This window comes from Pistacia vera, unplaced genomic scaffold (assembly GCF_008641045.1).
Source record: "Pistacia vera cultivar Batoury unplaced genomic scaffold, PisVer_v2 Contig190, whole genome shotgun sequence".
NCBI lineage: Eukaryota > Viridiplantae > Streptophyta > Magnoliopsida > Sapindales > Anacardiaceae > Pistacia > Pistacia vera.
In genome coordinates this window covers 1510076-1537092 of record NW_022195991.1, presented here as the reverse complement: position 1 = coordinate 1537092, position 27017 = coordinate 1510076, and the positions used below count along the sequence as shown (strand labels likewise).

Here is a 27017-nt window from a genome sequence, read left to right as displayed (position 1 = left end):
GAATTATCTTAAAAAACTTCTAATATAATGGTATGTAAATTAGCAGTGGTTTAGTTGATTGAATTAAACCAAAATTAAATTAAATGATGAACCAAAGAAACACAAGGGAGTAAAACAAACTGATACCACAAAACCCAAATGCAAACTACTTTATTATTAATGACTAAGTAGAATATTAACAGATTAATCTTCAGGAGAAGATATTCTATGCACAAAGATCTAAGTTTAAAGTACAATGGAAAACCATTTACATAGTCTCCATTCCCAATTTTGACTCTAGTAGTAAGACTTGTCCAGCCTATGAAATTCTCAAAATCTGTTGCGTTGGTGCAGCTACTATCTATCAGCCACATTTCATTGCTGGCCTAAGCTGTGTACAAGAAGCTACAAACATTGTTCAGACTCATGCCTTGCTGTTGATCTTCTACAGCTTGAGCTTTTTGTGGTGGTGATTTCCTTTGTTCTTGCATATCTTCTCAATGTGGCCAAATTGTTTGCAGTCCTACATTGAATTCCACCTAAACCAGAACCTATTCTCCGAGTGACTCTTTTTCTTGCAGTGGGGACATGGTGGATAGCCCCTTGTTCCACTTGATTTTCACCAAACCACTGGTCTTTTCTTTCCCTTTCTTAACTCCACATACCTTCTATTATTCCCCTGCATAATCTTTCCTCTTGGGTTGCCATCATACACCTTCATTAGCATCCTCCTGCCTAGGACTGTCGACGAGTCGAGTGCTCGCGAGCTGGTTCGGCTCGAGTCACTCGGCTCAAAACTCACTCGGTTTATTAATCGAGTCGAGTTTGAACATGGGAGCTCCTCGTGGGCTTCCGAGCCTGGGCTTGCTTGTGTATGCACTGTGCACTTACATAGGTTGCTTTGGTGAGTTTTATAACCCATGAGGTATTAAACTGATATATGCATGAAAAAACTTTAAAAAAACAATTACCCCCCCCCAAAGTGCAAAATCGTAAAACACCCAATTTATCCCCAAATCAATTTGATTTGCCCTAATTCCCAAATCGCAAACAAAGAACCCTATGTCCTTAACCCGCAAACCAACACCAGTCCTCGGCTCCTCGCCTGAATCAATCCCCCATCGCCGTCGTCGATCTCACCGAGAAAAAACAGTCACACAAACCCCCAAATCGCGAAATCCACCAACCACCACCGTGAAATCGACTGCCCAAAATCGCACAGTCCACCACCGTGAAACTGACAGGCTTCATCCCTGTTTCTTGCAACCACCGGTGAGTTTTTCATCTCTTTTTCATCCCTTTGACGCTGCATTCCAAGGATTACTACTTCATTTAGGTTGCACAATGATTCTCAAAACTTATTGTTATGCTTATGAGTTGTTTTGGTTTTGATTTATGTTTGTTTTTAGTTGTTTGTTCTTGATTTCACCTGCATTCCAGAGGATGATTATCACATTAACGTAATGATTTTGCTTTACTGTTTTATACACACTGAATTTGCCGATTTCAAATTGATGTTGAAGTATTTAATTATCACATTACAGGATTGCTTAACCGTAGTCATGAGCTACATTATCAAATACATGGCTTAGGTAATCAGTCCTTTGTTCCTCTTGTATCTTTAATACTATGGTGTTAATTAATAGCTTGTTAAGTTAAACAGTCATATTGATGTTTCAGGCGTTGGATTGGTTAAAGCTTATTGCTACCCCAAAAGAAGCAGATTCCATTTGAAAGAGATACAATTGCTGACATAACGAGATATTCATCTAAATTCCAGGAATTGGCTTTTGCTTGAAATATAAGGAGAATACCCAAGTTGGTTCATCATTAGTAAAGGAAAAGTACGTATGAACTTTCCTAATTCTTCACCAGTCAAAGAGAGCTTGCCTTTGAATTTTCTTTTATGTTTTAGTTAAGTTGTGATTTTCTTACCTTGAATTAGACTCTTCTATGTAAATTTCATTTAACCTTTTTTCCATCATTTTGCACTATGTGCATTCTTTTTTCTGCTATTATAGCATGTGGCTAACATAGCATAGATTACATATCCACATGTTTGTGCTTGTATAAAGCCAGTCAAGAAAATCTAATCATTTAAATTTGTGCCTTTGAGATCTCAAGGCAGGAAAATACCAATAAATTCCTAGGAGAAATGTGATCTTTGATCTAAAATTTCACATAGTATATGTTTCTCTGTACAACCCAAATATCAATTATTGACTCAAATGTTTGTCCTACCAGAAGTCATTAAAGAAGTCACAATGCTGGAGCCAATACATTCATGTTAAAATACTGGATTGTCCTTTAAGAGAAATGGCCCCTGGAACATTTTCTATGTTTATGTGTTAACAATGTAATAGATAGCCTTCATTGCTCACCATGGCTATCTCTCCCAGTTCTAGTTAGTATTTGATTGTTGACAATATTGGTACTCTCTCTCTCCCATATTGAATTGCAATTAGAAGATATGTGCTAATTGGCCTATTGGTTGGTATGGATGTTTGCTTGGTATCATATTTGAAATTTGTGACATGGATTGCTTTGTAATGAGCAGTAATCTAAAACTTGGGGATGTAGCATTGGATGCTTGCTTGGTATCATATTTGAAATTTGTGACATGGATTGCTCTATAATGGTGTCTTATTTTTCAATTGTAGGTATGGCCTCGGGAGACAGTTCCTCAAGCATCCCTACATTGGATGACGTCGATGATTGTGTTACGGTAAGAGCAGTCGATTGGCATAACATTTATGCAAGCACAGGTGGTACAGCAAAGTGTGAGTAGCCCCAAAAATGTAGAGGATAATGACAATCCACTACAAAGGAAGAAGAGAGCGAAGACATCAGTTGTGTGGTCAGAATTTAGGGAGGTGGTTCTCCCTGGTGGTACAAGGAAGGCATATTGCATTCATTGTAAAACAAAGCTGAAAATGACTGTCACTGGAAGCACTACACAATTCAATAGACATTTGAAAAGGTGTGCAAAGAGAATAGCTAACTCAAGGCAACAACAAATAAATTTCCCTGCTTCCAATTCTCAGGGTGTCTCTACTATCTTGCCTACTCTACGGGGCCAATTCGATATGATGAAGATGAGGGAGCTTATTGCACATTGGGTGCTGATGCATGAGCATCTGTTTTCTATTGTGGAGGAAGAGGGGTTGAACAACATGATAAAGTACGAGATTCCTCAATGGATTCCGATTTCCCGTAATACTTGTAAGAATGATTGTATGAGAGTGTTTGAAAATGAGAGGCAGAAGTTGCTGACCCTATTGAAGGGTGTTAGGAAGATAAGTCTGACCACATATATATGGCATTCAGGCAACTAGAGGATGGAATACATGGTCTTGACTGGGCATTGGATTGATGATAATTGGAAGTTTAATAGATGGGTGTTGAACTTTATTCATTTCCCTCCTCCTCGTTCTAGTGTTGTCATTGTTGATGCAATTTTCAAGTGTTTGATAGAGTGGGGAATTGAAGCTAAGGTCCACACGATCTCAGTGGATAATGCTTCAAGCAATGATGTTGCAGTAAAGTGTTGAAAGATAATTTCCAAGCTACAGGGAAGCTTATATGTGGGGGCAAAATATTTCATGTGAGGTGTTGTGCACACATCTTGAACCTGGTTGTTCAAGATGGTCTTTATCGAATTAGACACATTATTGAGGACATCCATGATAGCGTGGTGTATATCAATTCATCAAAGAGTAGACTATGATATGTGGGGGCAGAACACGATTGAATTCAACATATGATATGTTGACAACGGCAATGAAATTTAGACGTGTTTTTCTTTATTGAAGGAGAGTGATTTGAGTTATCATTATTGTCCCAAGGAGGAGGATTGAGACAAAGTTGAGAAAATTTGTTCAATTTTGAAGGTGTTTAGTGCTGCATCGAATCTCATATCGAGGAGTGATTATCTGACATCAAACTTGTTTCTAAAACAAGTTTGTACAATCAAAATTATGTTGGATAGTAAGAGTCAGGATGAAGATGAGTTTATACAGTCCATGATTTGGAAAATGAAAGAAAAGTTTGACAAATATTGGGGAGAATGTAATCTATTGATGGGTGTGGCTGCTATTTTGGACCCCACACTGAAGATGAGGGTGATTCAATGGGCGTTCCCTAAGATGTATCATGAGCATGAAGCACGGGCAAAAATTAATGTTGTTCGAGATGCCTTGTACGAGGTATATATGGAGTATGTCGATGCCAGTAAAACATTGACTGTTGCCTACGCTTCTACATCTACAAGGGATGGAGTTAAGGTTGTTGGTGACGGGTCAGGGGCAGCGGCAGAGAGGGCAGACGATTGGGATGATTTTAGTTAGTTTTTGGATGTGGTTGAGACGATTGAGCCAACAAAATCACAGTCAGACTGTTACCTGGGAGAATGATGCCATAAATGTGTCGGGGACCCTGCAGCGTTTGATGCTTTGACGTGGTGGAAGGCTAATTCAACAAAGTTCCCTATCTTGTCTACCATGGCTCGTGACATATTAGCCATCCCTATCACTACGGTTGCTTCTAAGTCTGCTTTTAGCATCGACAGTAGGGTTATTGACACGTATTAATCGTCGTTGTCTCTCAACATAGTGGAGATGCTCTTATGTAGATGTGATTGGTGCGGGACTTTGAATGGGGGGAAGAAAGGATGTAAAGTAGGTTATACACTTATATTGAATATTGTTTTTATTAAATTTAATTATTACTTTATATTTATACTAACTAAACTTCAATTACTCCTCCTTTGTCATCAATAACCATTGGAGATCAACTTTCCTATCCTGTAAGTTCCTGGGATTCAGTGCATGGTTTGGCTGTGGTAGGAGGCATGCATAGGTAAAAGTCTGATTCCTTTTGCTTTTGTTTCATGATTATACATATTTTCATATTTTTCTCTTGTCGTAGTTACCTTAAAAAATACTTACTAAATTGAACATTTTATACAGCCAGGGGAAAAGGGTGGTTTTGGTCGAAGACAGGCCTACTGTAGACTACTAGTGGATAGTGATTTTGATTGGTGGATTGTATTTTCATATCTTGGAATGTTATTTGTATATCTTCGGAACTTTTTTTTTATTTTGTAAAGTAATAGGCATTTTGTAAAGTCTGAAACTGTCATGGTTAATATGGTTGGAAATACTAATTGTCATGGTTCAATTCTTTGTACATACCTATTTATGAAGTTTGAATTGTGCTTATTTATGTTATTTTTTTCTGTAAATTCAACATTGGATGTAAAGAAGGAATGTTGTACGTAGGAAGACTATAAGCAGGATATAAAAAAGGGGAATTTGGCTCGATTAAACCTGGGTTTGAAGCTTGAGTTCGAGCCAGCTCGCGAGCTGACTCGAACTCGATCGAGCTCGAGTTCGAGTCACAATTCTGAGGCTCGTCATGCTCAAGCTCGAACTCGAGTTCGACCCTATAGCAAACGAGGCACGTTATTCCATAAATATTACAACATTTTTTAATTACTTTTAGACCCCTTAAGTCTATTAATTTCATAAATACCCCCATAAAAAAAGTTTAAAAATTAACAAAAACACTCCCATCAACCCATATTTGCCAGATCTGTGGTGGATCTGGCCAGAAAAGGCCATATCAATGAGTTACGACACAGATCCGACCGGTCTGTGTTGTAACTCAATTTTCCAGCTAGATTCCGACAGTGGTGGCCAAAATCTGGCACTGCAGATGGTGGGGGTGTTTTTGTCACTTTATATGTTGGGGTGTTTAATTAAATTAGCAAACCTAGGGGTTTTTTAAATAAATTTTTAAATTTTACCTCGTAATACTCCCCTATTCAGCTACCCAATATTATTCCCAAAATCCTATCCAAAATATTAAACCAAACGCACCCTAAGAAATTCTCATGTGGATATGTACTTTAGGTGATGACCATGGCCAGTGATTCAGTTTCATACTGATACTCTACTTGTTCTTTTTCTTTGCATTGTTAAATCTACATTAAAAAACATGATCAGGTTGGAATTCTGAGATGTCCTTAACCCGCAACCAAACACCAGTCCTCGTCCTCGCCATGAAATCAATCCCCTCCATCGCCGTCGTCATCTCCCAGGAGAAAAAACAGTCACACAAACCCCCAAATCGCAAATCCACCAACCACCACCGTGAAATCGACTGCCCCCAAAATCACAGCACCACCGTGAAATGACAGGCTTCATCCTGTGTCTTGCAACCACGGTGAGTTTTTCATCTCTTTTCATCCCTTGTACGCTGCATTCCAAAGGATTAACTACTTCATTAGGTTGCACAATGATTTCAAAACTTATTGTTATGCTTATGTGGTTGTTTTTGGTTTTTGTTTTGTTTTTTAGTTGTTTGTTCATTGATTTCACCTGCATTCCAGAGGATGATTATCACATTAACAGTATGATTTTGCTTACGTTTTATACACCCTGAATTTGCCGATTTCAAATGATGTTGAAGTATTTAATTATCACATAACAGGAATTGCTTACACGTAGTATGAATACATATCAAATACATGGCTTAGGGAATCAGTCCTTTGTCCTCTTGTATCTTTAATACATGGTGTTAATTAATAGCTTGTTAAGTTAAACAGTCATATATGATGTTTCAGGCTGGATTGGTTAAAGCTTATTCTACCCCAAAAGAAGCAGATCCATTTAAAGAGATACAATTGCTGACATACGAAGAATTCATCTAAATTCAGGAATGGCTTTTTGCTTGAAATAAAGGAGAATACCCAAGTTGGTTCATCATTAGTAAAAGGAAAGTACGTATGAACTTTCTAATTCTTCACCAGTCAAGAGAGCTTGCCTTTGAATTTTCTTTTATGTTTAGTTAAGTGTGATTTTCTTCCTGAATTAACTCTTCTATGTAAATTTCATTAACCTTTTTCATCATTTTGCAACTGTGCATTCTTTTTTGCTATTATAGCATGTGGCTAACATAGCATAGATTACATATCCACATGTGTTGTTGTTATAAAGCCAGTCAAGAAAAATCTAATCATTTAAAATTTTGCCTTTGAGATCTCAAGGCAGAAAGGTACCAATAAATTCCTAGGAGAAATGTGATCTTTGATCTAAAATTTCACAATAGTATTGTTTCTTGTACAACCAAAATATCAATTATTGACCAAATGTTTGTCCTACCAGAAGTCATTAAAGAAGTCACAATGCTGGAGCAATACATTCATGTTAAATACTGGATTGTCCTTAAGAGAAATGGCCCCTGGAACATTTTCTATGTTTATGTGTTAACAATGTAATAGATAGTTCATTGCTCACCATGGCTATCTCTCCAGTTCTAGTAGTATTTGATTGTTGACAATAATTGGTACTCTCTTCTCCCATATTGAATTGCAATTAGAAGATATTGCTAATTGCATTGGTTGGTATGGATGTTTGCTTGGTCATATTTGAAATTTGTGACACGGGGCGTAATGAGAGTAATCTAAAACTTGGGGATGTAGCATTGATGTTGCTTGGTATCATATTTGAAATTTGGACATGGATTGCTCTATAATGGTGTCTTATTTTTCATTGTAGGTATGGCCTCGGGAGACAGTCTCAAGCACCCTACATTGGATGACGTCGAGATTGTGTTACGGTAAGAGCAGTCGATTGCATAACATTTATGCAAGCACAGGTGGTACGAGCAAAGTGTAGTAGCCCCAAAAATGTAGAGGATAATGACAATCCACTACAAAGGAAGAAGAGCGACACATCAGTTGTGTGGTCAGAATTAGGGAGGTGGTTCACCTGGTGGTACAAGGAAGGCATATGCATTCATTGTAAAACAAAGCTGAAAATGACTTCACTGGAAGCACTACACAATTCAATAGACATTTGAAAAGGTGTGCGAAGAGAATAGCTAACTATGGCAACAACAAATAAATTTCCCGCTTCCATTCTAGGTGTCTCTACTTCTTCCTACTCTACGGGGCCAATTGATATGATGAAGATGAGGGACTTATTGCACATTGTGGGCTGATGCATGAGCATCTGTTTTCTATTGTGGAGGAAGAGCGGTTGAACAACATGATAAAGTACGGATTCCTCAATGGCTTCGATTTCCCGTAATACTTGTAAGAATGATTGTAAGAGTGTTTGAAAATGAGAGGCAGAAGTTGTACCCTATTGAAGGGTGGTAGGAAGATAAGTCTGACCACATATATATGGCTTCAGGCAACTAGATGATGGAATACATGGTCTTGCTGGGCATTGGATTGATGATAATGGAAGTTTATAGATGGTGTTAACTTTATTATTTCCCTCCTCCTCGTTCTAGTGTTTCATTGCTGATGCAATTTTCAAGTGTTTGATGAGTGGGGAATTGAAGCTAAGGTCCACACGATTAGTGGAAAGCTTTCCCGGTGGGTTGGCTATGTTTCCTGATACAAAAGTCCAGCAACTTTATTATACAAGAAGAAGTAAATAAAGTTCGGCATCAAATTGGCAACGTTCAATAACTGATTGATAACAAAGTATGGACAGTAACTAAGGTAGATACTATTTTCCAATTTAGAGATGGAATTGGATTACAATAGTCTTCTTGACTTAGATATATTTGCTTGTTGAGACCAATGATTTTTCACACAACGAGTCACATAAATTATATTCATGGTTCATGAATCCATGTTTTTTTTTTTTTGGATAACGGAAGTATTCAGACCAGTTTACGCGCATATCAACTAATCTTCAGGGTCTTGAAGTTAACGATTGGGTAAACCCTCGGTGGTTACTCCTATTAGCAACTGAGGGGAATCGAACTCAAAATCTCTTAAGTAATACACTCAAGAGTTTTATAGTCCCACCCGACCACCTAGTGGTGATTTCGATGAATCTATGTCTCTTTGGTGGCATTAGTTTTGTTTAGTCAATGGCTGTGACGTACATTTAATGGAAGATTATGCAAGAATATATTTTAGCAATGACTTTCAGTGACAAGTTTGCTTTCTTTCTGTCTACAAACTCTTATTTTTGCATAAAAAAGCTGAAAAAAATTGTTGCCCATTTGAATAAACAAGTTTCTACTTTATTTCCTGTATGATCATCAACCCATATGATATGTTAGCCTCAGCTCCATCATTGCATCAATAAGAGTTGCTGTACTGATTTTCCTACTATAATTCAAAGTTGGGCCCATTTCACATATATATATATATATAGAAGATGAGCTGCAGCTAGCGTACAGAAAGGAACTTTGAAACAGTTCGTTTTCCAGACCATTTACAAGAACATGTAGGAATTACAACTACTGCATTTAGCGTCGATGATTTTTAATTAAAAAAAAATGGTTCAGAAACTAGTATATAAATGAAATAAAATACAATATACCATTTTCAGAAAGTTGACCTAAATTATGAACATTCACGGACCATTGTATATTTCTTGCATCTTGTGTCTCTACGTTTTGTTACAATACAACATTGTAATACTGCTTCAATGTAAAACTCGTCGTAATAAGAAGTTAAAAACTTGTGAACCAAAACATAAAACTTATAATATTGCATTTTTACATGGTTTCATACATGTATTGCATAAATACCATTTTTCTTGCGTCTAGATTAACTAGTAGTGTTGTTCATGTACACCTAAACCATTAAAGTCACAGGAATAGTCATAATCATGTAATAAACGATGAGAAAGTTGAGCAAATCAGTTGATAACAGTGTCTATATTTAATAATGAAATGAAAGTTTGATAGCATATTTGGAAAGTTCAAAGTTTGGTATGCCTTCTGATTCGATTTCTCAATATGTTATGGATATGAATTATCTTAAAAAACTCTTCTAATATAATGGTATGTAAATTAGCAGTGGTTTAGTTGATTGAATTAAACCAAAATTAAATTAAATGATGAACCAAAGAAACACAAGGGAGTAAAACAAACTGATACCACAAAAACCCAAATGCAAACTACTTTATTAATTAATGACTAAGTAGAAATATTAACAGATTAATCTTCAGGAGAAGATATTCATATGCACAAAGATCTAAGTTTAAAAGTACAATGGAAAAACCATTTACATAGTCTCCATTCCCAATTTTGACTCTGGAGTAGTAAGACTTGTCCAGCCTGATGAAATTCTACAAATCTGTTGCGTTGGTGCAGCTACTATCTATCAGCCACATTTCATTGCTGGCCTAAGCTGTGTAACAAGAAGCTACAAACAATTGTTCAGACTCATGGCCTTGCTGTTGATTTTCTACAGCTTGAGCTTGTTGTGGTGGTTGAGTTCCTTTGTTCTTGCATATCTTCTCAATGTGGCCAAATTGTTTGCAGGCCCTACATTGAATTCCAGGCCTAAACCAGAACCTATTCTCCGAGTGACTCTTTTTCTTGCAGTGGGGACATGGTGGATAGCCCCTTGTTCCACTTGATTTTCCCCACTGACCACTGGTATTTTCTTTCCCTTTCTTAACTCCAGCATACCTTCTATTATTCCCCTGCATAATCTTTCCTCTTTGAGTTGCCATCATAGCACCTTCATTAGCATCCTCCTGCCTAGGACTGTCAGACGAGTCAAGCGGCTCACAAGCTGGCTCGGCTCAACTCGATAATTGTTGAGTCGACTCGGCTCAAACTCGGTTTATTAATCGAGTCGAGTTTGAACATTGGGGAGCTCAACTCGTGGGTTCCGAGCCTAGGCTGGCTTGTGTATGCACTGTGCACTTACATAGGGTGCTTTGGTGAGTTTTATAAACCATGAGGTATTAAACTGATATATTGCAGTGAAAAAACTTTAAAAAAAATGACAATTACCCCCCCCCCCCCTAAAGTGCAAAATCGTAAAACACCCAATTTATCCCCAAATCAATTTGATTTGCCCTAATTCCCAAATCGCAAACAAAGAACCCTATGTCCTTAACCCGCGAACCAAACACCAGTCCTCAGCTCCTCGCCATGAAATCAATCCTCTCCATCGCCGTCGTCAATCTCGCCAGGAGAAAACACAGTCACACAAACCCCCAAATCGCAAAATCGCACCAACCACCACCGTGAAATCGACTGCCCGAAATCACAAAATCACACCAGCCACCACTGTGAAACTGACAGGCTTCATCCCGTGTTCTTGCAACCACCGGTGAGTTTTTCATCTCTTCTTTCATCCCTTTGACGCTGCATTCCAGAGGATTAACTACTTCATTTAGGTTGCACAATGATTTCACAAACTTATTGTTATGCTTATGAGTTGTTTTGGTTTTGAATTTATGTTTGTTTTTTAGTTGTTTGTTCATTGATTTCACGCTGCATTCCAGAGGATGATTATCACATTAACAGTAATGATTTTGCTTTACTGTTTTATACACACTGAATTTGTCCGATTTCAAATTGATGTTGAAGTATTTAATTATCACATTAACAGGAATTGCTTTACCGTAGTCATGACATACATTATCAAATACATGGCTTAGGTAATCAGTCCTTTGTTCCTCTGTGTATCTTTAATACTATGGTGTTAATTAATAGCTTGTTAAGTTAAACAGTCATATATGATGTTTCAGGCGTTGGATTGGTTGAAAGCTTATTACTCCCAAAAGAAGCAGATTCCATTTTAAAGAGATACAATTGCTGACATACGAAGAGATATTCAATCTAAATTCCAGGAATTGGCTTTTTGCTTGAAATATAAGGAGAATACCCAAGTTGGTTCATCATTAGTAAAAGGAAAATGTACGTATGAACTTTCCTAATTCTTCACCAGTCAAAAGAGAACTTGCCTTTGAATTTTCTTTTATGTTTTAGTTAAGTTGTGATTTTCTTGCCTTGAATTATGAAATATAAGGAGAATACCCAAGTTGGTTCATCATTAGTAAAAGGAAAACGTACGTATGAACTTCCCTAATTCTTCACCAGTCAAAAGAGAACTTGCCTTTGAATTTTCTTTTATGTTTTAGTTAAGTTGTGATTTTCTTGCCTTGAATTAAACTCTTCTATGTAAATTTCATTTAACCTTTTTTCCATCCATTTTGCAACTGTGCATTCTTTTTTCTGCTATTATAGCATGTGGCTAACATAGCATAGATTACATATCCACATGTGCTATGCTTGTTATAAAGCCAGTCAAGAAAAATCTAATCATTTAAAATTTTGCCTTTGAGATCTCAAGGCAGGAAAGGTACCAATAAATTCCTAGGAGAAATGTGATCTTTGATCTAAAATTTCACATAAGTATATGTTTCTCTGTACAACCCAAAATATCAATTATTGACTCAAATGTTTGTCCTACCAGAAGTCATTAAAGAAGTCACAATGCTGGAGCCAATACATTCATGTTAAAATACTGGATTGTCCTTTAAGAGAAATGGCCCCTGGAACATTTTCTATGTTTATGTGTTAACAATGTAATAGATAGCCTTCATTGCTCACCATGGCTATCTCTCCCAGTTCCAGTTAGTATTTGATTGTTGACAATAATTGGTACTCTCTCTCTCCCATATTGAATTGCAATTATGAAGATATTGTGCTAATTGGCCATTGGTTGGTATGGATGTTTGCTTGGTATCATATTTGAAATTTGTGACATGGATTGCTTTGTAATGAGTAGTAATTCTAAACTTGGGGATGTAGCATTGGATGTTTGCTTGGTATCATATTTGAAATTTGTGACATGGATTGCTTTGTAATGAGTAGTAATCTAAAACTTGGGGATGTAGCATTAGATGTTTGCTTGGTATCATATTTGAAATTTGCGACATGGATTGCTCTATAATGGTGTCTTATTTTTCGATTGTAGGTATGGCCTCGGGAGACAGTTCCTCAAGCACCCCTACATTGGATGACGTCGACGATTGTGTTACGGTAAGAGCAGTCGATCGACGTAACATTTATGCAAGCACAGGTGGTACGGAGCAAAGTGTCAGTAGCCCTAAAAATGTAGAGGATAATGACAATCCACTACAAAGGAAGAAAAGAGCAAAGACATCAGTTGTGTGGTCAGAATTTAGGGAGGTGGTTCACCCTGGTGGTACAAGGAAGGCATAGTGCATTCATTGTAAAACAAAGCTGAAAATGACTACCACTGGAAGCACTACACAATTCAATAGACATTTGAAAAGGTGTGCGAAGAGAATAGCTAACTTGATGCAACAACAAATAAATTTCCCCGCTTCCAGTTCTCAGGGTGTCTCTACTGTCTTACCTACTCTACGGGGCCAATTAGATATGATGAAGATGAGGGAACTTATTGCACATTGGGTGCTGATGCATGAGCATCTGTTTTCTATTGTGGAGGAAGAGCGGTTGAACAACATGATAAAGTACGGGATTCCTCAATGGACTTCGATTTCCCGTAATACTTGTAAGAATGATTGTATAAGAGTGTTTGAAAATGAGAGGCAGAAGTTGTTAACCCTATTGAAGGGTGTTAGGAAGATAAGTCTGACCACATATATATGGCATTCAGGCAACTAGATGATGGAATACATGGTCTTGACTGGGCATTGGATTGATGATAATTGGAAGTTTAATAGATAGGTGTTAAACTTTATTCATTTCCCTCCTCCTCGTTCTAGTGTTGCCATTGCTGATGCAATTTTCAAGTGTTTGATGGAGTGGGGAATTGAAGCTAAGGTCCACACGATCTCAGTGGATAATGGTTCAAACAATGATGTTGTAGTAAAAGTGTTGAAAGATAATTTCCAAGCTACAGGGAAGCTTATATGTGGGGGCAAGATGTTTCATGTGAGGTGTTGTGCACACATCTTGAACTTGGTTGTTCAAGATGGTCTTTATCGGATTAGACACATTATTGAGGACATCCATGATAGCGTGGTGTATATCAATTCATCGAAGAGTAGACTAAAGGTGTTTGCAGAGATTGTTCAGTAGCGACAATTGCCATTTCACAAGCTTATTCTTGATTGCAAAACACGGTGGAATTCAACATATAATATGTTGACAACGGCAATGAAATTTAGACGTGTTTTTCCTTATTTGAAGGAGAGGGATTTGAGTTATCATTATTGTCCCAAGAAGGAGGATTGGGACAAAGTTGAGAAAATTTGTTCAATTTTGAAGGTGTTTAGTGGTGCATCGAATCTCATATCGAGGAGTGATTATCCGACATCAAACTTGTTTCTAAAACAAGTTTGTACAATCAAAATTATGTTGGATAGTAAGAGTCAGGATGAAGATGAGTTTATACAGTCCATGATTTGGAAAATGAAAGAAAAGTTTGACAAATATTGGGGAGAATGTAATCTATTGATGGGTGTGGCTGCTATTTTGGACCCCAGACTGAAGATGAGGGTGATTCAATGGGCGTTCTCTAAGATGTATCATGAACGTGAAGCACGGCAAATACTGATGTTGTTCGAGATGCCTTGTATAAGGTATATATGGAGTATGTTGATGCCAGTAAAACATTGACTATTGCCCACGCTTCTACATCTACAAGGGATGGAGTTAAGGTTGTTGGTGAGGGGTCAAGGGCAACGGCAGAGAGGGCAGACGATTGGGATGATTTTAGTCAGTTTCTGGATGTCGTTGAGACGATTGAGCCAACGAAATTAGAGTTAGACTGTTACCTGGGAGAAGGATGCCATAAATATGTCGGGGACCCTACGACGTTTGATGCTTTGACGTGGTGGAAGGCTAATTCAACAAAGTTCCTTATCTTGTCTACCATGGCTCGTGACATATTAGTCATCCCTATCACTACGGTTGCTTCTAAGTCTGCTTTTAGTGCCAACAGTAGGGTTATTGACACGTACTGATTGTCGTTGTCTCTCGACACAATAGAGATGCTCTTATGTGGATGTGATTGGTGCAGGACTTTGAATGGGGTGAAGAAATGATGTAAAGTAGGTTGTACACTTATATTGAATATTGTTTTTATTAAATTTAATTATTACTTTATATTTATACTAACTAAACTTCAATTGCTCCTCCTTTGTCATCATCAACCGTTGGAGATCAACTTTCCTATCCCGTAAGTTCTTGGGATTCAGTGTTCAGTGCATGGTTTGGATGTGGTAAGAGGCATGCATAGGTAAAAGTTTGATTCCTTTTGCTTTTGTTTCATGATTATACATATTTTCATATTTTTCTCTTGTCATAGTTACCTTAAAAAATAATTACTAAATTGAACATTTTATACAGCCAGGGGGAAATGGTGGTTTTGGTCGAAGACAGTCCTACTGTAGACTACTGGTGGATAGTGATTTTGATTGGTGGACTGTATTTTCATATCTTGGAATGTTATTTGTGTATATTCTGAACTTTTTTTTGATTTTGTAAAGTAATAGACATTTTGTAAAGTCCGAAATTGTCATGGTTACTATGGTTGGAAATACTAACTGTCATGGTTCAATTCTTTGTACATACCTATTTATGAAGTTTGAATTGTGCTTATTTATGTTATTTTTTTTCTGTAAATTCAACATTGGATGTAAAGAAGGAATGTTGTACGTAGGAAGACTGTAAGCAGGCTATAAAAAAGGGGAATTTGGCTCGATTAAACCTGGGTTTAAAGCTTGAGTTTGAGCCAGCTCGCGAGCCGACTTGAACTTGATCGAGCTCGAGTTCGAGTCGCAATTCTGAGGCTCGTCAAGCTCAAGCTCGAACTCGAGCTCGACCCTATAGTAAACAAGTCGAGCTCGATAAGCTGAAAGCTCGGCTCGTTTGCAGTCCTACTCTTGCCTCATTAATCTTCTTTGTTCTTGAGCTTGCAATGCATGGACCAACTCAGTAAGAGTGATTTGAGACAAGTCCTTGGAATCCTCTGGAGAGAAAATCTTTGATTTAAACCTCTCGGGCAAGCTCACTTGCACCTTCTCAACAATCATCTTGTCACTCATTTCCATTCCAAGTAACCTGACCTTATTAACCACACTCATCAATCTATCCACATATTCTTTTACTTTCTCAACATCTTGCATTCTCAACATCTCAAATTCCCTTCTCAAGTTCATCACTTGCATATTTCTCATTGTATCACTTCCCATAAACTCCTCTCTCAGCTTATCCCATGCTTCTTTTATTGTTTCACATATCATTATCCTTGTAAACACAAGGTCTATAACAGCCGAATGAATGTGAGATAAAGCCCTTCGAGCCTTCGACATTTCTTCTTCATACAGCCTCATTTGATTCAGAATGGGATTTGGACCCAGCTGAGGAGGCTGTTTCTCTTCTTCAATGTATTGCTAAAGCCTCTGCCCTCTTAGATAAGCCTTCATCCTTACAGCCCAAATATGGTATTGCTCACCATTGAAGACAGGAGGTGAAAGAGAGGCTGACTGAGATGCCATAGATGCAGGTTTTGTGACTTGGGACAGAGTTGTTCTTGAAGAAAGCTGGAGGGTGACGAAACTTAAGGATCGGTTTTGTGATTTTATCTAGAGGTCTGGTAAGATGGCTCTGATACCATTTTGTTGGTTTGAATGCCAGATTACATAAAGAAAGAAAAAATCTGAAGAGAACAAGCTACATTCATTGAACCATTAAGCACAACTTATACACAATATAATACTTGCAGTCCACTGTTACAACCACTATATCAGGGACCTTTTTGCATAATTAAAACTAAGCCACACAATGTGAACTAATACATTACAATTAAGGGACATAAAGCCATATTTTCGGTTGCATCTACCTAATTACATCACAACAAAAAATACTATCCAGCTGCCCCTAAACCACTTCTTCCAGGACAACACACTGGTCTTCCTTGGCGCCAAAAAAACATCTTCAAACTACCAGCCCTTGAACATTGCATTTCTAGCAAAATATCATGACTTCATCAATGTCCAAGATACAAACAGTAGATGTACTTCCCATATCTCATGGTGGTTTATGGGAGATATATATGATCCAGAACATGATGAAACAACATCTTTTAGGAGACTAGAGACAACACACTTAAGGTGGAAAATTCGGGCATGTATCAACTAAATTTAATGTTCAAGAGAAAGGAAAATTAAACAAAAAAAAAAAAAAAAAGTTCCATGTTTTAATGTAATATCTAGTTTAACGTTTGAACCATGGTAGCTAGCTTTCATGTGTAAACTTTTTTGCCCTTTCATGGGACAATCATGATATTATCAGTCTGTCACAGACTTTATCTACAGAAGGAAACGAGAAGACAGAGAGACAGAGATATAATATCATGACAAAAAAATAGAAATTCTCATGTGGATATGTACTTTAGGTGATGACCATGGCCAGTGATTCAGTTTCATACTGATACTCTACTTGTTCTTTTTCTTTGCATTGTTAAATCTACATTAAAAAACATGATCAGGTTGGAATTCTGAGAATGCAGCTCTCTCCTGCCAACATAGAAGGTACCTACCTGTTAAAGTCACANTTCTAAATATATATAGCAGAACCAGAAATCGATTGGGTGAGTTTAAGTTGACTTGGTATGGCAAATGGCTTGATTGTACTACACAAAAGGCCAGCTGGGCATGGTACTCCAAAAATGTAGTAATGGTTTGAATAATGAGTGTTAGTACAACTTTGTACTATGAACCTAGCTCACACTTCCCATTGTACTATTTTATTTTGTGTATAAATTAGCCCAGTTGTATTGTAATTTATATGTACTACAGTACTAGTACTACTATTACTACGATTACTATCTTTCAAAGTACTTGTTTTAAGATGAAAATTAAAAACCCTTTTCCTCATTATTGGTAAAAAATTTGCGACAAATTAATTATTTCTTTAATTGTAAGTTTCAATCAAACTATTATAATGTTTGCTTCTGGTACAATTGAGTTTAATTTTACATGGAAAAGAGTCGCACTTTTTCAAATAAAATATTATATAAAACAAAAAAACTAAAAAGAAAATATCTCTCAATAATTTATCCATGAATTTCTGATCAGACCAGAGCAAAATAATGGCCATCTTTGGAATCCCTTTTGCTGCTCATAACTCTCTCTCAATACAACCCACAAAAAAGCCTACATTTCACTCTTTTCCAACAAGAAATTATCAAACATTAGCTTCAACACTTGCCCAATTTGACAATTCTTCAACAACAGCCAAAACCCATTTACCCAGTGCCAGGTATTCCGCTCAACATACTTCTTTTGTTCAGAACGTAACCCTTATGCTTCAATCTTTGGACTTCACAAACCCTGATGCTTGTACTGAAATTTATGCTTTCATTTTTCAAAAATGTAAACAACTCAATAATCTGGAACTGGGTTCTCAACTTCATGCCCATTTGATTGTTTGTGGAGTTGAATTGTGTGCATTTCTGGGTAGTCAATTACTGGAGTTGTATTGTAGACTTGGTTGTGTAAATGATGCTCGTAAAGTTTTTGAAAAAATGCCTGAAAGAAACGTGTTTAGTTGGACTTCAATGATGGGAATGTATAATGTGTTGGGTTGTTATGAAGAAATTGTAAATTTGTTTTATTTGATGATTAGTGAAGGAGTTAGACCTGATCACTTTGTTTTTCCGAAAGTGTTTAAGGCGTGCTCGGAGCTGAAGGATTTTCGAGTAGGGAAGGATGTTTATGATTATATGATAAGTATTGAATTTGAAGGGAATGCTTGTGTTAAGAGAGCTTTACTTGATATGTTTATAAAATGTGGAAGAATGGAAATAGCAACAGAGTTGTTTGAAGAAATTGAGTATAAGGATGTCGTGATGTGGAACATGATGGTTTCGGGTTATGCGTCAAGAGGAGATTTTGACAAGGCCTTAACATGTGTCAAGGACATGAAGCTTGATGGCGTCTTGCCTGATCAAGTAACATGGAATTCGATTATCACGGGATATGCTCAAAGTGGAAGACTGAAGGAGGCTTCTAAGTGGTTTAGTCAAATGAATGATTCCAAAGATTTTAAACCAAATTTAGTGTCTTGGACTGCCTTGATAGCTGGACATGAGCAGAATGGTTATTCATCTCAAGCGTTGCATTTGTTTAAGCAAATGCTGAATCAAGGAGTGAAACCAAACTCTAGAACCATAGCTAGTGTAATTTCAGCTTGTACCAACTTGTCTATGCTTCAGCATGGCAAGGAGATCCATGGCTATTGTATAAAGAAGGACGGTTTGCGTTCAGATTTAATGGTGGGTAACTCATTGGTTGACTTCTATGCTAAGTGCCAGTGTCTAGATGCAGCACGTCTAGAATTTGATAAAATTAAACAAAAGGATTTGGTATCTTGGAATACAATGCTAGCTGGTTATGCAGTTAAAGGTTCTTATGAGGATGCCATTAAACTTCTCAATGAGATGGAGATACAGGGTGTTGAACCGGACACTGTTACATGGAATGGGCTGATTACAGGCTTTACCCAGAATGGACAAGGGGAGACAGCTCTTGAGTTTTTCTATAGAATGAACCAAGCAGATATGGACCTGAACATAACTTCTATATCTGGTGCTCTTGCTGCTTGTACCCAAGTAAAGGATTTGAAGTTAGGAAAGGAGATTCATGGCTATGTTATAAGGCACTGTATTCAACTGTCAACAGGTGTAGGAAGTGCTCTTATTTCAATGTATGCAGCTTGTAGTTGTTTAAAGAATTCCTTCTCTATTTTCAGCCAGCTCTCCACAAGAGACATTGTCATTTGGAATTCGATTCTTGCTGCCTTTGTACAAAGTGGACAAGTTATTGATGCTTTAAACTTACTTCGACATATGATATTCAGTAATGTGAAACCCGATACTGTAACAATAGTCTCAGTCCTTCCTGCATGTTCAAAATTAGCTGCTCTGCGCCAGGGTAAAGAAATTCATCAGTTCATCATCAGGCATGGGCTCAGTGTTGGTAGTTTTGTTTGGAATGCTCTTATTGACATGTATGGACGATGTGGAGCAATCCAAAAAAGTCGAAAAGTTTTTGATTTAGTGCCCCGTAAAGATCTAGTCTCATGGAATGTCATGATTTCGGTTTATGGTATGCATGGTTTTGGGATGGATGCTGTAAACCTTTTTCGACGTTTGAGAGCAATGGGACTGAAGCCAAACCATGTGACATTTACAAATCTCTTATCTGCTTGTAGTCATTCAGGATTATTAGATGAAGGGTGGAAGTATTTTGAAATGATGAAAAAAGAGTACAACATGGAACCAGCCATGGAGCAATATTGTTGTATGGTGGATCTAATGGCACGCGCTGGTCAGCTTGATGAAACGCTAGATTTCATAAAGAAGATGCCATTTCAGCCCAATTCAGCTGTTTGGGGATCTTTATTGGGCGCTTGTAGAATACATTGTAACCCAGACCTTGCTGAATATGCTGCAGGGTATCTTCTTGAACTTGAGCCTCAAATTTCGGGGAATTATATACTGTTAGCCAATGTTTACGCTGCAGCAGGAAGATGGGAAGACGCGGCTAAAGTACGATGTTTAATGAAAGAAAGAGGAGTAACAAAATCTCCAGGTTGCAGCTGGATTGAGGTGAAGGCCATAGTTCATAGCTTCATTGTTGGTGATACTTCACACCGGTTGATGGATGAAATATTGAACAAATTAGAAAGCTTGTATTTCGAGATAAAGAAAATTGGATATGTTCCAGATACAAATTATGTGCTGCAGAATGTTGAAGAAGCCGAAAAGGAGTTCAGCCTGTGTGGACATAGTGAAAAGTTGGCCTTAGCATTTGGTTTGATAAGTACAGAGGCAGAAAGCCCTTTAAGAATAATCAAGAACTTGAGAATGTGTGGAGATTGCCACTCTGCAACCAAGTATATATCCAAGGTTGAAAAGAGAGAGATCATAATGAGGGACAACTATAGTTTTCATCACTTTGTTAATGGTGCATGCTCATGTGGAGATTACTGGTAAATAATTTGATTAGATTAGCTGTAATCAGAAAATGTACATTGGCTCTCTGCAATTTGATAGACTTGTAACATTCCACGATAACTTGTAAAGAGTACTGCGGGAATACAGGTACTTCCGAAGCATTGTAGTCAAATTTATAGTAGATATATAAACTTTACACTTTGCCCTTCAAATACAATTTACTGGTTCTGCCATTGAATACCAACGGTAAACTGGATTTAACCCAACTGTGTTTTGGGTTTCTGGTGGCTAATATGAACAAACATAATTAGTGAATAAACCCATTTTTATATTAGATTAATACTGCATAAACCTCAATCTTTGTTCATTTTTATTTGTTTAAACATTAAGTTTATAGAATCATCATAAATTATACATAACAGTAACATTTGCCATTGTGAAAAAAGAAATCAGTGTGAACTCTGATCTGCTCTCTGAAAGTGATCTTTCCATATGACTTTAAAGTACACAAACATCATTGAATTTTATAATGCTCTGCAGATCATCATCAGCTTGGCCAGACCAATATAATTGTCTTCTCTAAAACATATTTTGTCTTTCCACCATCTCATCCCAAAGGGTATCTTTTCCCACCTTTATCTTTTTCAAATTACATTAAAAAAGCTTCATAAAAATAACCCTATTGCTTCTTCCAATAACTCTTGGTATTCTCAAGCATCTTCCGACCCACTTTCAGAAGGGTAAAAAAATTTAAAGATACCAGAAATTTTGTGGACCAAAACACTGACAAGGAACAATGGCTTCATGATTAGAATTTCAATAAATATTATATGAACTTTTTGTTTAGTCATACTGTTTTTAATAGAGACAAATGCATGAGATGCAATGATGCTAAAATCCAAGATTGCAAATCCTTTTCTTCTAAGAGATCTATACAATTACATTACCCTTTGCATGTGAAATTTCATCATTTCTCCAAGATTAGGTATTATTACTTTTCCTCTATTTATAGTATGTATTATAGCCACAACCATATTGGCAAATGCTGCTTAGAACTCAGAGGTTTGAATTTGAAACAGTTGAATAATAAACGAGGAAGATTCAAGAGAGAACGACATTTTCCCACCCAAGGTTTGGTGAAATGACACTTTCCCACCCTTCAAATTTCAAAATGACACTTTCTCACCCTTCGTTAGGTTCTATTATGTTTTTCATTAATATTTTACTAAAATAACGAAAATACCTTTAAATATTTGACTTTATAAATTTTTTATTATTTTTTAATTAGTCAAAAAGTCAACTATTAAAAAGTTAAAAAAAAAAAATAGTTAACCCCACCTAAAAAGTTAGGAATAATGCTATGGAATTGTTTAAAATTAAATGACCTAAATATTTATTTATTTATTTATAACGTCATCAATATCACATCACTATTATTCAATAATCTACTAAATTTATAATGTTTTTTATAATATAAGGATTTTCATTTTTACTAATTAATATAGAAAATTAATATTCATAATCAATTAAATAAACAAAGGAAAAAATATATCTTTACACTTGAACTAATAAATAATCGAGTAAAAATTTTGACTTAATTAAATTTTAATTTATAATACACTAATTAAGAAATAAACTGTTTAAATGTATTTTCGTTATTTTAATCAAATATTAATAGAAAACACTAACAGAACCTGATGAAAAGTGGGAAAGTGTCATTTTGAAACTTGACGTGTGGGAAAGTGTCGTTTTGCCAAACCTTGGGTGGTAAAATGTCGTTCTCCCAAGATTCAATTCCAAAGATGACCCACCTCTGATTAGTAAAATATTATGCATTATTTCAAAACATGATCCATCTTTAATCGATCTCCATGTGACCCACTACTTGCTCTTTATTTTTCAACAGAGAGAGAGAACGAGAGGGGAGATTTGTCTCATATTAGCACAAATCTAAATGCGTTGCATGTGAATATGAGCAACAAACATTCAGCTAGTACAATATTCTAAGCTTAGAAACACAAAAGTATATTTCTTGTTCTTCTCGTACCATAAAAAGCCTAATGTCATCTAACCGGTTACTCGCATCATCAAAGTTTTAGAAGAAATATTCGATTACATATATACATTTTTTTTTTAAATTCAAATATTTCAAGTTCAAAATTGAAGACTTCATCAAACTTTACAATCTTTAGAAACATATAATTTTTTTAGAAGCGAAAAACAATAACTTTTAACCATGTAAATACAAACGCCTCATAGATCAAATCATTAAAACAGATATATGCATAAGATCTTATGTATGTATTTAGACCATCTGTTTGATGGATCAGTTATCAGAAAACTTGTTCTCAACAGTAATCTCTATAAATTAAGTTAGTTAATGCAAATGATAATCAGTATAGAGATAATTTAGCCGTGAATTATGTTAGTTGTAGTAGGAAGTAGAGAGGAACATTCCTGGCCTTGTGTTTCTTAATTTATTGATTTGTGAATTCCAAGGCACACCCGTGATATATATAGAAACTGGTCCTCTGTTAATTAGTGAATAATCATATTCTAGTTCTCTTTTCTCTTCATTTTTAAAATCTGCAGCTTCACTACGGGAGATAAATGTCAGAATCATGCACGCCCTTTCATATCCCCTTATATAAAAACAGAAAGCATATGTTTTATATGCTTCTCTCTTTTTGTTTCAAGGACCAGGCCTTTTGTTTATATGCTCTGATAATATATTATTCATATAGAGAAATCCCAGATGAATATCTTAAAGGGCTGTTAGCATCTGGAAATTTTGTTTTTTCTGTGAACAGGAGAAGCATCAGCTGCTTCTCATTTAAGTACACTGAAATAAAACTGCCAAAACCCTTTAGCATAAAAGGACAGAAATTGTGATGAGCACAAGAATACCAAAAGATTGGAGTGCCCTGATCAAGGAAATAAAAATTAATCCTATTAATATCAAAAATAATTAATTGTGCACATTAATTAATTAATTTTGCTAACATGGTCATATGGTTCTTAAAGTTAGAAACAACAGTATTAGCTAGCTCCAGGAAAAAGAAGAGCTTTTATTTAATTTACTGACGTTGTCATATGTTTCTGTTTCGTAAAGTTGGAAAATTATAATGTGATAGTGAATCGAGAAGAGAAAGAAAGAAAGAAAGAAAGAGAGAGTTAAATATAGTTCAATTCAGAAGAGGCATATATCAGTTTAGGAAATGGTGATTATGGGGTGTGAAGAAATGGTGTTTTCAGTGGAGCCTCAGAAGGCAGTTCCAGCTCCATTTCTTACAAAAACATACCAACTTGTTGATGATCCTGTCACTGACCACATTGTCTCTTGGGGTGAAGATGAAACCACTTTTGTTGTGTGGAGACCTCCTGAGTTTGCCAGGGATCTTCTTCCCAACTACTTCAAACACAACAATTTCTCAAGCTTTGTTCGCCAGCTTAATACCTATGTAAGGATTATCCATCTCTCTTCTCCACATCTTTCTTTTAAATACATGTAACTTTCTAATTCTGAAAGTTCATTTTGCTTCTAAATTCACTACAAGAACTTTGTTGTTTCCCGACGAGATGTTCCGATGCCATGTAGCGTCAGAACAGGCCTTATTGGCCTACAATGCCAACACAAGCGCGATGCTTGTTTCTGGCGTACGAATAGATGGATTGCGATGTTTTTCTTTTTTATATTCCGATGCATTACATGTCTCGGAAAAGCTCATCTTTCCTGTAATGATTTTATATTATAAACTTATGGCTAGCTCCATTATTCTTTTGCTACAGTATATTTTTTCCTGTTATTAATGGTATAACAATATATATTTTCAGGGATTCAAGAAGATAGTGGCAGATAGATGGGAGTTTGCAAATGAATATTTCAGAAAAGGAGCGAAGCATTTACTATTAGAGATCCACAGAAGAAAAAATGCCCAGAATCATCCTCATCATCATCATCATCAACAAGAAGTAAACTTCCATGAACAACCGGTTCATTTTCTCCAAGCGGATCAGGAAAATTTCTGTTGGGTGGACTCTCCATTGCCATCACCAGATAATTATAATAAATCTCCAACCGATGTTCTAACGGCACTCACTGAAGATAATCAACGCTTGCGCCGAAGGAACTACATGCTTTTATCTGAACTCACTCACATGAAGAACCTCTACAATGACATTATCTTCTTCATTCAGAATCATGTAAAACCGGCTGTTCCGTGTGAGTATGATGAGCATGGATTGACGGTTCACAGTTACTCAGAGCCTAGGCTGAGAGAATTGATTAAGTCATCGTCAGCGGCTGTAACTGAGGAGCCCAACGGTACTGTGAAGCTCTTTGGGGTTGCTCTCAGTGCAAAGAAGAGATTGCACCCAGGAAAGGTAGATGAACAAGAACTTGAATAGTGAACCTTTTTGTGGTTCAGTTTTGTAAGATTTAGATATTAACGTTGAATTCTTATTACTACGTAGGTTAAGCAATTAAGAGAATGGTAATTTAAGATGGTGTCAAAGTTATTGATCTTTATCTAAGAAACTCTCACCTACCTCAAGCGAATTAAACAATCACTCCAATCTCGAATCTCTAACCGATCTCTCATGTTAAAGCTAGCCCCGTTACGGTTGTTTTGATAAGTTTATTTAAGTTAAGGTAGCTACTTAATAATCAGCACAAAATCTGGGATATGTCCATTGATTGATATGTGTTCAAAGAGCTAGAATTTAATGATTATTTTTCCAAATTTAGATCACAAATGATAATTCATCGCTCGTCCATCCTATTTTTCATTATCATACCATTATGATCTCACGATTAGTGAAGAATCACAACTTTTGAGGAGGGTATCATTTTTTTGTTTTGTATCGTTAGGAGGATTTGCTCTACTTTTATTGCCTTTTTTTCCTTTTCCCCCACAAAAAGTAGAGAAAGGGATCAAAATAAGGGATTATACAAGCAATAGAGACAGCAAAAAGGAGATTTTGAGAAAGGAATAATACTACACATACATCATTTCCATACAACATTTCTCATACAACATTATGTGGCAATATATGATTGGGTGAAAGTTTAATTTTAACTCTAAATTAGCCAATCATATCTTGTCACATAATGTTGTATGAGAAATGTTGTATGAAAATGATGTATGTGTAGTATTACTCTTTGAGAAAGACTGTTTCGGGATTGAAGTCATATAATGCGCTTCTTTTTCATGCCTCGATTTTGTTTCCCATCTTTTCGAGTAGCCTTCTTTCTTATAAATTCAATTATGGAGATGAGAGAGACGACTTACTCTTTAGCGCAACAAAAATTAAATAAAATTGGACATTAGATGAAGTTTGAGTGAGAAATAGAGAATTGTCATATCATACTCAAGGGATATCATTGATGCATTATTTTAATGTCAACGATTTCGTACATACAAAATATTTAAAAGGTCTTAGAAATTACACGTGATTGATTATAAAGTTTTGATTAAAGATCACAATTACATGCAAACATTTAAAATAAACGAGATAGTGGGAATTTTGATAATAGTTTGGATGCTTAAAACAATTCTTATATCCATTGTTTTCTTTTATACAAGAGTTCTTGGTGATTAGCCAAGTTTACAAAGAGTCACGAACAACAAACATAATTGCAAGAGTCTCTTCTTGTAGGTTATCTTTACTATTTGCTTTTATAAATTTAGAGAGTTTGATTATACATGCATTCGTTCATCCCAATTTTGTGAGGGGGGTCCTTTATTTATAGTCATTGAGTTCAAGGTAATGATTACAAATCTACAAATGGGTAGATGTTATGCAAGTCCTTCTTTGCTTCCCATTAGCTGATAACTTAGAAAATATCCTTAAATTATATGAGGTTTGGACAGATGTACGAACCACATTCATTTATAAACAAAACTTGAATATGTTGGGTTAGTGACAATTATATTCTCTTTGTCTTGGGGCGATGTGACAGATTCTGCGTGATCCAAAACATTCATAAACTCTGATTGATGCTCATTGATATAAGTTTATGTCGATTATGATGTTTTAGGCATAACATATAATGCGTGGTTGATCCTGTGCTCAATATTTATTTCCCATTTAGACTACGATCAATCTTCACTAGTACAAGTTCATGCAACTGTTACTATTCATCCTTAGAATGAGTGCAAGCAGCATGTTGAGCTAAATGCAATTGTTTGCACCAATAGCGAATAATTAGAATAGGAATAGAAAACAAAATAAGAATAGGAATTGGAATTGGAATGAGAATAGTAATTACTAATTAGAACAAAAACAATAATAGAAATACAAA

The 27017-nt window shown here is 36.2% G+C and overlaps 3 protein-coding genes across 3 annotated transcripts; all 3 read left to right on the top strand.

Annotated features, from left to right (window-relative positions):
* The first annotated feature begins 13905 nt into the window (after nt 1-13905).
* On the top strand, nt 13906-14714 carry LOC116127325 (zinc finger BED domain-containing protein RICESLEEPER 2-like). Its single transcript, XM_031412977.1, has 2 exons — nt 13906-14247; nt 14331-14714. The coding sequence occupies exons 1-2, from the start codon at nt 13906-13908 to the stop codon at nt 14712-14714; spliced, it is 726 nt and encodes a 241-aa protein (XP_031268837.1).
* Nucleotides 14715-17845: 3131 nt separating this feature from the next.
* On the top strand, nt 17846-20752 carry LOC116127323 (pentatricopeptide repeat-containing protein At4g21065-like). The gene has a single exon (XM_031412975.1). It carries the CDS (start codon nt 17846-17848, stop codon nt 20750-20752), a length of 2907 nt encoding a protein of 968 aa, XP_031268835.1.
* A 3114-nt stretch (nt 20753-23866) lies between these two features.
* LOC116127322 (heat stress transcription factor B-4b-like) lies at nt 23867-25120 on the top strand. The gene is made up of 2 exons (XM_031412974.1): nt 23867-24174; nt 24548-25120. Exons 1-2 carry the CDS (start codon nt 23932-23934, stop codon nt 25118-25120), a joined length of 816 nt encoding a protein of 271 aa, XP_031268834.1. The 5' UTR covers nt 23867-23931.
* The last annotated feature ends 1897 nt before the right edge of the window (nt 25121-27017 follow it).

Coding starts and splice junctions, on each gene's coding strand:
- LOC116127325 (XM_031412977.1), top strand. CDS start 13,906: ATGAAATTTAGACGTGTTTTTCCTTATTTGAAGGAGAGGGATTTGAGT. Junction 14,248..14,330: donor ACCCCAGACTGAAGATGAGG/GTGATTCAATGG, acceptor GCCTTGTATAAG/GTATATATGGAGTATGTTGA.
- LOC116127323 (XM_031412975.1), top strand. CDS start 17,846: ATGGCCATCTTTGGAATCCCTTTTGCTGCTCATAACTCTCTCTCAATA.
- LOC116127322 (XM_031412974.1), top strand. CDS start 23,932: ATGGTGATTATGGGGTGTGAAGAAATGGTGTTTTCAGTGGAGCCTCAG. Junction 24,175..24,547: donor TTCGCCAGCTTAATACCTAT/GTAAGGATTATC, acceptor ATATATTTTCAG/GGATTCAAGAAGATAGTGGC.